This window comes from Suillus subaureus (genome assembly GCF_016647635.1).
Source record: "Suillus subaureus strain MN1 chromosome Unknown BJ212scaffold_43, whole genome shotgun sequence".
Classification (NCBI taxonomy): domain Eukaryota; kingdom Fungi; phylum Basidiomycota; class Agaricomycetes; order Boletales; family Suillaceae; genus Suillus; species Suillus subaureus.
The window spans coordinates 174,017-189,046 of NW_024538599.1; the positions used below are offsets into that span (position 1 = coordinate 174,017).

At 45.7% G+C, this 15,030-nt stretch overlaps 1 protein-coding gene across 1 annotated transcript; it reads left to right on the forward strand.

Annotated features, from left to right (window-relative positions):
* Positions 1 to 2,502: 2,502 nt before the first annotated feature.
* Positions 2,503 to 4,627, forward strand: BJ212DRAFT_1485598 (serine palmitoyltransferase 2; the record flags this gene model as incomplete). The annotated part of the gene is made up of 4 exons (XM_041341002.1): positions 2,503 to 3,009; positions 3,074 to 3,757; positions 3,807 to 4,005; positions 4,086 to 4,627. 4 exons carry the CDS (start codon positions 2,503 to 2,505, stop codon positions 4,625 to 4,627), a joined length of 1,932 nt encoding a protein of 643 aa, XP_041188084.1.
* Positions 4,628 to 15,030: the final 10,403 nt, after the last annotated feature.

Genomic DNA, 15,030 nt, shown 5'->3' on the forward strand with positions numbered 1-15,030 from the left:
ATTCTTGCAGAGTACTTGACAGTCTTGCGATTGCTCTGAGCTGCAGAGGTGCGATACGCGCGTTTCACTGTTGAACTAATCATCCCTCGTTTGAAGCTTCATAAATGCCCCCAAGTCATGGGCGTCTAATCACGGTAATTCCGGATCACGCTGGTTGCCTCAATTTCTCCGAGCTGACCCCGGGGCGCATTATAAATTTATACCCAATGCATCTATCAGGTGGTTTGTTTCGATCTCAAATTCACCGTGCCCTGGCCGCGCCTAGCCCAGAATATGCATAGGTCGCCCTTCATACTAGATCCATCATGACCTATGCTGCAGCAAGAATACGAGTCTAAGGCCTGCACGCACATCGGACACGCACATCGGATGCAGCGCTCGAATTTCTCACCTCTCGCGCCGGAACCTGCCACCAATTTCTGCGATGGAGGAGTTTTCACATTCCAAGGAGCATTTATCTGATGGAGTGATGATCTTTTTCAAGGGTGTCACAATGTTATTTCCAGTGCCCTGCTGGACGCTCATATCAGCTTCAGCTTCACCAACTCCCAACCCAACTGGTTCCGTTTTTTTCGTTGGCTGACTCCCTCCCGATTCCATCATCATTGGAATCCTGCACCGTACAAGTGGCGGTGCAATATGATCGTTAATTCTATCAACCTCTGCAGGCTCGCACACCTATGCGAAGTTGCGAACCCTGCGTTCAATTATTGATCGACTGTCTTCGAATGTTTCGGAATGCTATCTATAATAAGTGTGTACGTATCCTTGAAAGTTTTTTCGGCCATCAATGTTCCATGAACGAAACGAGGTAGCGATGGGTGCTGCAGGGCTTAGTTTGTAACTCCTGGGACGAATTGATTGCAAGTGTGGATAACGGGGTCAATGGCGCTATGTAGGGCTGGCTGTGTTCCCAGGTTTGATTAAACACGGACTGCAATCTATTGGCCACCAGTGAGTTTCACCTTCCGAGATATGATGGCGGCGATTTAAATTGCGAGCAATTGGTCCCATCGATGAGATTACGAACTCGACCGTCTGACCAGTGAGTACCTCGTACTTTCTGTGTCTGATACACTGTCAAGCATGCTGAACTGAATGGTAAACGGCGCACAGTCGTAGCGCAGTACAGTCATGCACGCATAATAAATCCCGGATGTAGTCTTTTTGATCAACTGAGCTACATAACACAAATTAAATGCACGAGCAATTTCAGAATGAAATCTCCATCATTAATATTGGGAAGTTCTTGATCAGACGCCACCAGCGCAACGTGCAAAAGTGTTAAGATCAGATGCATCGATGTCGAGCCACTGGCCACAGCATGCATGCCATAAATAAACAACATTTTTTTTAAAAAGGTCCGGGATGATTGATCCTTCGCCCAGACCAGTACCCTACGATAATAGCTCTACGGGCACCGGCCGTGAACCCCACATGAGTCTACACTTTCAGTTTGTGACTGTGCTACGTCTTTGAGACCCGAATCATGATACAATTGTACAAAGGTTTGAATTCTCACCAAACAGATGATTACATAATCCCCAAGAAGTAACAATGCACATGCATCACTGGACTCGACTCATGGTCTATCAGATTCTAGAAAAAGTCGATCTTATGACTGCGGCTGAACTTGATCCCCGTCGCCGAACTCGATCTAGGCTATACCATCAGCCCACCGCCCTCCATCACGCCCGGCGGATCCTTGCTGTACCGAGCGCTTCTATGCATAACTTCATGTGTATTCTGCTCGTATGTGACGCTGATGAAGCAATTCAATGCCCACCCGTGGCAAGAGATGATCGATTACTTCCAGGACAGGAGAAATATTCTGGATCCTTCGCGCTTTGAATGCTAAATGAGGAACAAAATATATGCTTAAGCCTGTCAGTTGAAGTCATTAATATATGGTTGCGACGGGATTAATCATGCGACTGATATCGAACACATGATACATCGAGCTCAGGACATCCTGCGCTGCCATATTTTAGCCGACAAAGCAAAAACGTGCAGCAAGAGGCAGCAACATAGCATGACGTGGTCTGACACTATCGAACCGTTTCTGCCATTGGACTGCCATATTATCGTAACTCTTTTGTGGATGACTGTTGGAATGTTACCGTTCAATCACCCCGATGCAGCTCCAATTTGATAGGTGGCAGTCAGACTTCGACGCGTCAGAGCTTGTTGTCTCGCGCACGAACAAAGCATGCGCGACCAAAAAAGTCGGCATATATGACAGTCATAGTCACCATATCATTTCCTGCAGCGGTTTCACATATCATCATCGGTATAGGCGCTCACGGTGGTTATACCATCACTACGTAACAGCTAAATCCATCAACTCATCATATATGCGATGCCAATGAGAGCTTGCCCGTGCATATTATAAAATGAGCATCGCCGAGGTGCTATAACATCCCTGTTCTTTTGCTATCTCATCTCCGAGGCTTGACAGATGTTTTTTTCCCCCTTGAACAGGACAAGAAAATGCCGTCTCTCATGACATTGAATCCGCCATCCCCTTCTCCGTCCATTTTCAAGGAGAAAGAATCACTCAGCCAGTTGTTATCGATAACGACGGCGGTGTCATATCTTTCTGCTATTCAACGAGCAGAGTTTCGTGCTCGCACTCGCGACAACCCCCACGCGTCACCAACCCCTGCACTTTCCCTCTCCTCCTCTATTACGATCTCATCCGAAGACACTGTCCTCAATGAGGATGATGAAAACAACTATCTCACGAATCCCCATACACCGCCCACGTCTGAGCAAGTCTTCACTACCCTTCACGCAGAGTTTGGTCACTGTGCGAATGAAGCCTATCGTTGTGTCTCTAAGCATGACTACACGAAACCGTTCCAGGAACACACCATTGAGGAACCCCCATACTATATTCACCTCGCCACCTACATAAGCTTCCTCATTCTCCACATGTTGGGTCATTTGCGCGACTTCTTTGGAAAGCGTTTTATCAAGTCTCATTTCACCCACCTTATGCCCCATAATGTATGTGGCATCTTCTGTCTACAACCTTGTTCGCTATATCTAACAAATTTTGTTCCATATGCAGGGTTATGCACCGTTGAACTCAGATTTTGATTCCTTCTTCCCTCGACGGCTGAAGCGTCGCATGGATGACTGCTATGGCCAGCCTATCACAGGTGTCCCCGGCCGTACTGTTCTTATCCTTGACCGTTATTCTCCTGATTACAACCATACCCAGATCTACACCGGTGGTAAGACACGCGCCCTGAACATCTCATCGTACAACTACCTCGCCTTTTCCCAGGGCCGCGGCAGCTGGGCGGATGCGGTCGTGGAGAGCATTCGTCGATATGGCGTTTCCAGCTGCGGCACACGTCTTGAAAGTGGGAGCAACGATCTTCATGTGTCCGCCGAAGCCCTTATTGCACATTTTTTGGGCACTGAAGACGCGTTGGTCTGCTCTATGGGCTTCGCCACCAACTCCACTTTCATCCCTGGACTCGCGGGGAAGGGGTCCTTGATCATTTCCGACGAGCTGAACCATACTAGTATGCGGGTCGGAATACGCCAGAGTGGTGCGGAGATCCGGATATTCAAACACAATGATATGTCAAGCCTCGAGTCCCTGCTGCGTGAGGTGATAAGCCAGGGCCAGCCCAAGACGCATCGTGCGTGGAAGAAAATCTTAGTCATTGTCGAGGGCTTGTACTCCATGGAGGGAACGCTCGTGAACCTGCCTAGGATTGTCGAGCTGAAACAGAAGTACAAAGTATGTAATGCAATTGCCGTTGTGATACCATGTTGAGCTTTCATTCGAGTTCTACCTTTACATCGATGAGGCCCACTCGATCGGTTCGCTCGGTTCTCGGGGACGGGGTGTGACGGACTACTTCAACGTCCCTCCCGATTCAATTGATGTTCTGATGGGTACGTTCAGCAAGGGTTTTGGTGCCGCCGGAGGATACATCGCAGGGTCGAAACCCCTGATTGATGCTCTCCGCCTGCGCAGTCACTCAGGTCCGTATGCGGAAGCCATAACGCCATCCGTGATTACACAGGTTGTTGTGTCGATGGCTAGCATTATGGGCGTCGCCCAGTACCACAACCCACCAAATCCACTCTTTCCCCCAGCCTTGATAGCTCAATCATCGTGCCGAACGAAAGTGCAGAGGAGCTCTCAGGAATGGCGCCTGCAAGCATGCTGCCGACGTGGATAAACCTTTGTCCGTCTCTCGCGGACGGATCTGAAGCTCGCGTGCGTATGCGCCGCCTTGCCTTCAACTGCCGCTATCTCCACGCGGGCCTCAAAAAACTCGGTTTTATCGTCTACGGACATGCCTCCAGCCCGATTGTTCCTCTGCTTATCTTTAACCCGGGGAAATTGCCCGTATTCGTGCGTATGATGCGTGCGCGCCCCATACCGATTGTTGTCGTTGTCGTAACATACCCCGCCACTTCGTTTGAGACGGGTCGTGTGCGGCTTTGTCCTAGCGCATCGCATACGAAGGAGGATATTGATATCGTGTTGCGCGCGTGCGACGAGGTGGGCGGAATTCTGGACATGAAACACGGTTCATGTGAGCGGTGGGGAATTGATGAGGTCTGTGAGCGCGCAGTGGAGCTTGCGCACTCTGTGTGAAAGCCTACATGGTGTTTGCTTGGCATTTATTTATTTGTCACTCCCCGCTGGCTGACATTCAAGCGGAGCATTCATGGATCATTGCACATATCATTCGATTTCGGTGAGGTACCACATTGATGACCGAGTTGCCACCACGTTTGCTTGTACAACGACACAATATGAAGCATCATATTTCATGACAGTACTTGCACCTTTCCAGAAACAGGCAATGTTTTGTTTGTACAGGCCGATAAAAATTTGACACTCATCTTTTAAGCATTTCAAAGGGTGTGGTTGGGCAATATTAAGAGGGTCCTCATAAGATCGAGTTTTTCAGCCATAGAATCTGATTATACCACGGCCAAACAAGATTGGTAGTTCAACTTATATCGTCATCGGTTAAGTGAGTACCAATGACTTGCCAACACCTACTCGTAGACCTAAGCTTGGATAGACTCGTCTGGATTCATGCAATGAGTTCACTGTAAGCTACAGGCGTTCCGGACGGGGAAAGCCGCCAACCGCTGGTATTGTTCCTCCGATTCGGAAATGTCCGTTTCATTTAGGCAACATAATTTTTTTTTTTTGGATCAGTGTTTATTGTCCGCTGGGGCCGCGCCCTATAGTAGACAGTACATGCTGTGTTGGTCTGTATCTATATATGTAACTTGTTAGTGTTCGTATGTGCTATGCAATGGCTCCCTCTTGGGGTGCATTAAGGCCAACTGAAGGCAATATGGGTTGGGGGAGGTTCTGGGTCTGGAGTGCTCATCTCTATTTTCTCTCGTTTTCTTTTCTTTTCTATGTCTTTTTCCTCTCATTCTTTATTCCTCCTCTTCTTCGTCATTGGCCAGTGGGGTTACATCTCTGAATATTGTCTCTAGGCGCTTGGACTTGGCTATGAATCTGAGTGTGGGTTTGATGCATTTTGGATGGTTGAGTAGGTATTTCAGATCTTGTGTGTGTGTTCTGATTTCATCTATGAGCACAATTCTGAGTCTCACATACACTGGGCATGCTATCAGGAAGTGGTGCATGGTTTCTTCTCTGTCACATCTGGGGCACTTTGGGGTAGGGGACCTATTGATTCTATTGAGATGTTTGTTCAGTGGGGCGTGGCCAGTTCATAGCTGGAAGATGAGTGAGCTATGGCATCTAGGGAGTTTGGCTGTTAGGGTGGCGTGGTGTTTGGATGGGACGGAGGGATCTATCTTGCAAAGGTGTTTGTATTATGGAGACTTCTTCATGACTGTGATGGCTTCATTCTTCACCCTTGCATTGAATTGTTGTTTGGCTGCTGCTTTGCTGTGGGGGAGTGGTATGGGAGTGTTTTGTAGTCTGAGTGATGAGGGGAGTTGGTTGATACCTGATGTCTCTTTCCTTGCAGCGTGCTTCACATGTACATCAGCTGCTTCATTCCCTGGAATGCTGCAATGCCCTGGGGACCATTGTATGGTGAGTTTCTGTTGGTTGAATTCTGGAATGACAATTCTTAGGTCATTGTGAAGGATGTCCATCAGGTAGTGCCCTGGCTTCGAGTTGAAGGCTTGTGTTGCTAGAATTGCTGCTTGGTTGTCTGTGCCTAATGCCATTGAGTCCTTCCTTCCTGCTTCTCTCCTCAACAGCTCTACCACTAGGATCATCCCTACAAGCTCTCCTTTGTAGATGGTGTGGTTCTTGACTGAGCCAAGATGAAATCTCAAGGTGTCTACCTCTACCTTTCCTCTCATTAATACTGCCACTGCTCCCACTCCCTCATCTATCGCTGAGCTGTCCAAGTAGACGCACATGTCCTCCTGCACATCTTCATCTGCTTTGAGTGCAGATTCTGGGTCCTCTGCTATCTCCATTGTCATGTCTGGGCGCCACTTGGTGTAGTGTCATACTGGTAAGATCTTCTCCATTCGGTTTGGGTTGGTTCTGAAGGCTTTCAGCAGTGAGTGTATTGGCAAGAGGAACTTTCTGGTAGATTTGAAGTTGTGAATAGTGCAGTTTTTGTATGCTGACTTGATGCCTTTGAATAGTGGGTGGCTCAGTGGTAGGGTTGATATTTGGAGTGTAGCATGGTAGCAGATCTTTCTCAGTAGTTGTTGGAATGGGAGTATGTTGGTGTGCACATCCAATAAGTCTGTGGCGGTTGAGTGCATGCCGCCTGTGATCATGGAGGTGGCCATTCTCTGTACTCTCATCATCTTTGCCGCAAAGCCTCTTGTGCCTCTCCCTCCATTATTCTGTCCTTTGCCTTTCTCTAAGAGTCCTGCACACCAGACATCAGCTGCATATAACATCTTTGGTATGACTACACCTTCATATAGCTTCCTGAGGAGTCGTCCATGAATGCCCTTAGTGGGTCTGGTCATTCTGCTGCATGCCAACATGTACTTGGTCCCCTTTGCTAGTATGAATGATGTGTGTTGCTTGAATCATAACTCCTCGTCTACTATCATACCAAGGAATTTGTGGGATTGGGATGGTTGAATGGTGTGTTGGCATATAGTGATTGCTGGGCACGTTATGGGGATTGTTTTCATATGGTTTGAGGGGTCTGGGATATGTCTTCTTGAGACACAAATGAGGGCGGTTTTGTCTAGTTCAAATTCTGCATTATGGTGTCTACTCCAGTCTAGGGCGCTGTAGGGAATGAGATTCCTCCAGGCGTAGATTGCCCATATTACGACTCACAATGATTGGTATAATATGCAACTCACTATCTATGACTTTCCCATGAAATGTGCCAGAGGCGTGATGCTTTCCTGCACTATGCAACGCATTCCCGTGCTCTTCCCATGCTTGGTTGCACTTTGTTGCACAGCATCCAGGAGCCTCCATCCATTGTCCAACCAGTTCCCTGGTGTGTCCCTTTTCATTCATTTTCATTATCAGACCATTTCTGGGATTGTACGATACTTTATTTCATTATGGACCCTTACTTACATCATTTTACATACATAGAGTGCTCCCTATTCACTTCTGAGCCCTGGGAGCACACCTAGGCACAGCTTACCTGTTGCCTAGGAAGTTTTAGAATCAAAAAGACACCTACCACCATCATGTCACTTAGCATCTAGCAGTCAGAATTATCATGAGTTAGCATCCATCAGAGTCATCACCCTAGTCCTCAGCACAGTTTACTATCATCAGTCTCCACTCAGCAGTCTTAGTTCACACCTTCACACCTTCTACCAGTCATTTATATGTTTGCGCACTGCATGTGCATTATTCCCACGCTTCGTGCCCTTACGCGCTTGACATTCCTGTGTGCGTGCTCCCAGTGTGCTTCACCAGAGTTGACCTGGTGTCACTTCATGGATTTGCTTTCCTTGCTTCCCTTAAGGGTTGAACACATCACTTGGCACACTTTGACCAACAACTTAGAGAGTCAGTAGCTTTCCTCTCACCTCAGAGTGAGAGGCCTCTTTCTTTCTATAGTCTGCAGCCTAGCAGAGTTGTTGAACCTTCAGTGCCTCTGGGCTTCTCCATCATGTGCTTAAGTTTCTCATTAGCTTCTTTGAATGTTTTACCTTTGGCTATCAGGGCTATGTCATCTATAAATCCAAGGCTGAGTTCTCTGTGGGTGGGTTTGGGATCTTGTCATATCCCACAATCTGGACTCACATTCCATCATATTCCCACGCCTCTGAGCCTACAGTGGCTCAAAAAACTGTCTGCATGTTTTGACATTTTTCACTATCTATGATATTGTGTGAGAATGAACAAATGCCTCAAGGACATGGTTATACCACATTGTAGTATGGCTTCAGGGCTTTCATTTGAGCCCTACACCGTGGGAATCGGTGGAGATATGGTGGAGACATAAGGCTTACAAAATCATGACTCATGCGGACAGTTTTTTGAGCACATATTAAAACTATATAAATCATCATTTATGACACCATAACAATCATGCCACCATTAAATAAATTATAAAGTGGTGTCATTATGTCATTTTAAAACCATATCTAACTATACAAACCAAAAATTTCCATATGTCATGGTTATATTCACCATGAAAGCCATCTCCTCTGCTCAAAGGGATAATATCCTCTCTCTGTCTTATGCTGGCCTCTCTGCTTGTCAAATTTCCTCTAGAACTGGAGTATCCAAGTCCACTGTGGCCAAGTTCATCAAAGAAAGTCACACAGACAAGGAAAACTTCTGTGAAGGGCATCCATCCAAGCTCACCTCTACTGATAGGAGGGCTATTATTCAACATATCACTACAGGAAAGGCTGATAATGCTGTCCAGGTCACCTATTACATCAATTCCACCATCACATTCCCTGTCTCTTCACACACTGTGAGAAACATTCTCAAGACAGCTCATCTCAGGTCAGTAACAAGGAAGAAAAGGCTCTCCTCTCTATCACACATATGCAGAGAGGACTAGCACCCTTCTTTTTTCACATATATACCTTGCCATCTGACCCAATCCTATTTATTGTGGTCTTATATGATCATATAACATGCTTCCAGTCCATGTAATCCAATTCTGATGGGCTAAGGCAAAGGTTAGTCATCTCTGCATATGTGTGATAGAGAGGAGAGCCTTTTCTTCCTTGTTACTGACCTGAGATGAGCTGTCTTGAGAATGTTTCTCACAGTGTGTGAAGAGACAGGGAATGTGATGGTGGAATTGATGTAATAGGTGACCTGGACAGCATTATCAGCCTTTCCTGTAGTGATATGTTGAATAATAGCCCTCCTATCAGTAGAGGTGAGCTTGGATGGATGCCCTTCACAGAAGTTTTCCTTGTCTGTGTGACTTTCTTTGATGAACTTGGCCACAGTGGACTTGGATACTCCAGTTCTAGAGGAAATTTGACAAGCAGAGAGGCCAGCATAAGACAGAGAGAGGATATTATCCCTTTGAGCAGAGGAGATGGCTTTCATGGTGAATATAACCATGACATATGGAAATTTTTGGTTTGTATAGTTAGATATGGTTTTAAAATGACATAATGACACCACTTTATAATTTATTTAATGGTGGCATGATTGTTATGGTGTCATAAATGATGATTTATATAGTTTTAATATGTGCTCAAAAAACTGTCCGCATGAGTCATGATTTTGTAAGCCTTATGTCTCCACCATATCTCCACCGATTCCCACGGTGTAGGGCTCAAATGAAAGCCCTGAAGCCATACTACAATGTGGTATAACCATGTCCTTGAGGCATTTGTTCATTCTCACACAATATCATAGATAGTGAAAAATGTCAAAACATGCAGACAGTTTTTTGAGCCACTGTATGTCCAGACCCCACTTCATATCCAACTCATTCCCTGATCCCCTTCCACTGTGTGCTCCACACCTCAGCAGGATCAACTACACTCTGGATTTACCCCTGAGCTCCAGACCATCAGATCCCCACTGCTAGCCTGATCCATACCCCCCTGTCCCATCCACCCTATGCACACTCCATCCAGCAAGACATCCAGACTTCACCTTGTCTTGGATTCTGGACTATATCCACCTCCTCATATTCCAGTCCTGTATCCACCTCATCTTCTGGATCCCCAGCTCTCCAGACCTCCGGATATTAACTCTGGACCTATTCCCACCCTCTGTCCAATATCCTGTGCCTATCCCCATTTAGGCATCTCTGCCTTTCTGGCTTTCGGTTACCTCCTGTTCCATCTTGCTTATTGATCCTTGTATGAGTCTTCATTTCCGAGTTCATTTAGTTATGTTCCATCTTACTTACTAATGTGTTTCCACATGCTTATACATAGCCCTGCTTCTTTGCTTACTGATGCCCTCAGATATTGTCCAGTATATAACCCCTGTAGATACTCTTGTAGTTTCCTTAGTTTGAATATCATCTTAGACTTTGCTCTACTTGCCCAATCCTCTCTTGGACTTTGGTCCACCTAAGTCTGTCCTACTCATCAGGCCTAGGGATTGATTCCCTAGGCCAGAGCTTTGCCTTTCCAGCACTTCCCCTCTTTCTGGACTTAGGTCCAATCCCTGTCCCTCCAACTCTACCTTAGGGTAGTCTACCTCTGTTTGTTTCTACATTGGACTTCGTCTGATGTAGCCCCTATTCCTCCTGAACCTCTGGACCTCCTGTCCCTTGTACCTCCGGACCTCCTGTCCTTTGGACGTTCTGCCTTCCATACCTTTGGATGTTTCACCTTCTGTACCTTCAGACATTCCATCCTCCTAACCCTTGGACGTCCTATCCTCCTGTCCTTCATACCTCTGGACATCCTGTCCTTCTGTCCTCTGTCATCCTGCCCTCCTGTTCCTCCTGTCCTCCGGACCTTTGGACCTCCTATCCTTTCATCCTGTTTCCTGTAGAAGTATTACCTTGCAGTGGGAACTCTCCTGAGCACTTCCTGCATTCCTCTGGAAGTCTTCTAGCACTCCACTAGAGTAGCCAGCCTCCAAAAGTCCTCCAGACTTCATTGGACCATCATTAGACCTCATATGAAATGAAGGGCCCATACTTGGGTAAGGGGCACAGTGTACAAGCTAAGGCCAAGCCCCTCTGAGTCAGTCTCTCTCTCCTTTGAGCAACATGGTTCTTAACAGATCTGCGACTTCAAGTATGTCAGAGTTATATATAAGAAAAGCAATCACTGAGAGGGGGCATCCTTGATCTACTCCATTTTCTACATTGAACATTGTGGATTCATAGTTGTCAAATATGAGGGTTGTTGGGCGGCTGCTGAGTTGATGTTGATATTATAAAATATATTCTTCTGGGAATCCTTTCATTCACATGTTGTGAAGGAGTTGCGTGATGACAATGCTGGGGAAGGCTGCTTTCATGTCCAGGAAGAGCATTGAGACATGGTTATCTTTCGAGGCCCAGGCATTGGCTGTGAATTTGGTTAGTAAATGGATTGAGTCTACTGTTGATCTGCTTGGTCGTCCACTGAAATGGGTAGGGGGAAGAAGGTTATGCTGTTTGGCTATATAAACTAAGTCATCAGTGATGTAGAGACTCGCACCTCTGTATGCCTGTAGAGCCCTATATTGTGATGTACAGTAAGCAACAAAACTGTTGCAATGTTTGTATGAGATTGATTACTCTGGCTATATCATTACAGGGATGGCAGCTATGAAAATGTGGATGAGAGCAATATTGTAGCCCTACATCCAGGCTACAATAGTTGTACTACATTGGAGATGTGAAAACATTTCCTTAAAGGGATATAAGCAATTTACTACATGGTATGCATTGCAACGGTTTTGTTGCTGATATTTTTAAATATCAAAATCTTATCAATAGACATCAGTTATGTTATTGGGTATGTCTTATAATGTTATGTGACATGTAAAAGGGTCAATATGATATAAACAAAGCCAAATGTTGAACTTTCTTAACATTCATCATTATGAAAGCCCTCTCTGCTGACAAAACCAACCAAATCCTTTTTTACCTTGATTTTAACCAATCTACAAGGGAGATCTCACATGCTACTAGTGTACACCATAGTACCATTATCAGAATTCACTCTGAACTTAATTCTGACCTTCAAAAGTCCTCTGGTGGTTGTCCTTCTGTCCTTTCCTCTCCCAATATTTAGCATGCTATTTGGTTAATCAGTACAGACAAGGCTGAAAATGTCACTCAAGTCACAAGAGCACTTCAGGATGTCAAGAACCAGCCTATGTCCTCTCAGACAACCCATCATTACTTGAGGAAATCTAGTATGAAGCCTGTAGTGAAGCAAATACACCCTCTTGTCTCCTGCTAGCCTGATACTCAGGCCCTCTCCTGTCCCTTTCCAAGCTCATTTCCTTTCATCTGGCCCCAAATGATTGATTTTGGTTTCATATGACTATATGACTCATTTCAAGTTATCCACTATCCAGTGCTGGTGACTGATAGCAAAGTATAGTCTTACTCTCCTATACACTTGGATAGGAGAGGGTGTATTTGCTTCACTACAGGCTTCATACTAGATTTCCTCAAGTAATGATGGGTTGTCTGAGAGGACATAGGCTGGTTCTTGACATCCTGAAGTGCTCTTGTGACTTGAGTGACATTTTCAGCCTTGTCTGTACTGATTAACCAAATAGCATGCTAAATATTGGGAGAGGAAAGGACAGAAGGACAACCACCAGAGGACTTTTGAAGGTCAGAATTAAGTTCAGAGTGAATTCTGATAATGGTACTATGGTGTACACTAGTAGCATGTGAGATCTCCCTTGTAGATTGGTTAAAATCAAGGTAAAAAAGGATTTGGTTGGTTTTGTCAGCAGAGAGGGCTTTCATAATGATGAATGTTAAGAAAGTTCAACATTTGGCTTTGTTTATATCATATTGACCCTTTTACATGTCACATAACATTATAAGACATACCCAATAACATAACTGATGTCTATTGATAAGATTTTGATATTTAAAAATATCAGCAACAAAACCGTTGCAATGCATACCATGTAGTAAATTGCTTATATCCCTTTAAGGAAATGTTTTCACATCTCCAATGTAGTACAACTATTGTAGCCTGGATGTAGGGCTACAATATTGCTCTCATCCACATTTTCATAGCTGCCATCCCTGTAATGATATAGCCAGAGTAATCAATCTCATACAAACATTGCAACAGTTTTGTTGCTTACTGTATCTGCATACAGTTCACAGCATGAACTTGCAGCATCATTCCCTATATCATTCCTTCACTCAGCCTATACATGCGCGATCTTCCCGCGCATCATGCAACACATGTGCTACTCTCCTGTGACACATTCCCATGCGCGTCCCACACACTTTCCTGTGCTTCATTGCCCATCATCCAGGAGCATCCATCCATTGTCCACCAAGTCCTACTGGTATGTTTTCACATTTACTCTTATCATGACACCATATTCCATCATGGACCCTTACTTACATATACCTTCTTCGTTCCTGTGCCTTACTCATGTTGGCTCTGCATCATGGGAATGCACTTAGTCACCTTTTGCATGATAGCATTTGCATTTTTATCACCCAGTTAGCTACCACTTAGTTCCAAGTTAGTATCCCTTAGTATCTGTTAAGAACCATGCTCAAAGGAGAGAGACTGACTCAGAGGGGCTTGGCCTCAGCTCGTACACTGTGCCCCTTACCCAAGTATGTGCCCTTCATTTCAGAGGAAGTCCAATGATGGTCCAACAAAGTCTGGAGGACTTCCGGAGGCTGGCTACTCTGGTGGAGAGTGCTAGAGGACTTCTGGAGGCAGAGGAGCGTGGGAAATGTCCGGAGGAGCGCAGGAGAGTTCCAGAGGAATGCAGGAAGTGCTTAGGAGAGTTCCCACTGCAAGGTAGTACTTCTACAAGAAATGGGATGGAAGGGTAGGATGTCCAGAGGTCTGGAGGACAGGAGGACAGGAGGACAGGATGTCCAGAGGTATGGAGGACAGGATGTCTGAGGGTTAGGAGGACAGGACATCTGAAGGACAGGACACCCAGAGGTGCACAGGACAGGATGTCCAGAGGTCCAGAAGGAATAGGGGCTACATTGGATGATGTCCAATGTAGAAGCAAACAGAAGTAGACTACCCTAAGGTAGAGTTGGAGGGACAGGAAGTGGACCTAAGTCCAGAAAGAGGGTAAGTGCCGGAAAGGCAAGACTCCATTCTAGGGAAGCAATCCCTAGACTTGGGACAGAGACATAGGGGACAAATCCAAAGGTCTGGAATTCCGGCCTAGGGAATCCTTCCCTAGGCCTTATGGAAAAGGACAAGACTCAGATGGACTGAAGTCCAGAAGATAATTGGGCAGATCTAAGGTGATATTCAGACTAAGGAAACTACAGGAGTATCTACAGGGGTTATATACTGGAGAGTATCTGAGGGGATCAGTAAGCAACAGAGTAAGGCTATGTACGAGCATGTGGAAACACATTAGTAAGATGGAACATAACTAAATGAACTCAGAGATGAAGACTCATACAAGGATCAGTCAGCAAGATGGAAACAGAGACAACCGAGAACTGGAAAGGTGGAGATGCCTAAATGGGGATAGGCGCAGGATCTCAGATAGAGGGTGGGAATGGTCTGGAGATAGTACAGTTAATATCAGGAGGTCCGGAGATCTGGGGATCCAGAAGGCAGGGCGGAAACAGGACTGAGATATGTGAGGTGATGGATGTAGTCCAGAATCTGAGAGGAGGTAAAGTCCAGATGTCTTGCTGGACGGAATGTGCATAGGGTGGACAGGATAGGGGATCCAGGAATGAGTCAGATATGGGGTCTGGAAATAGGTCCAGAAACCATGGGAATATGATGGGATCTATATCTGGCATATGGGATATGACAGCATCCCTCAGCATAGTGCATGCTTTTTTTTGAGCCATAGTCAGTAGCATTTTGGCAATCACACTCAATCACCATTGCATTTGTCATTCTCACATCCATCAGTATCAGTCATCATCTTCCCCTAGTCCCCATCACATTCCTAGCCCTTTGCACACTTTTGCCTAT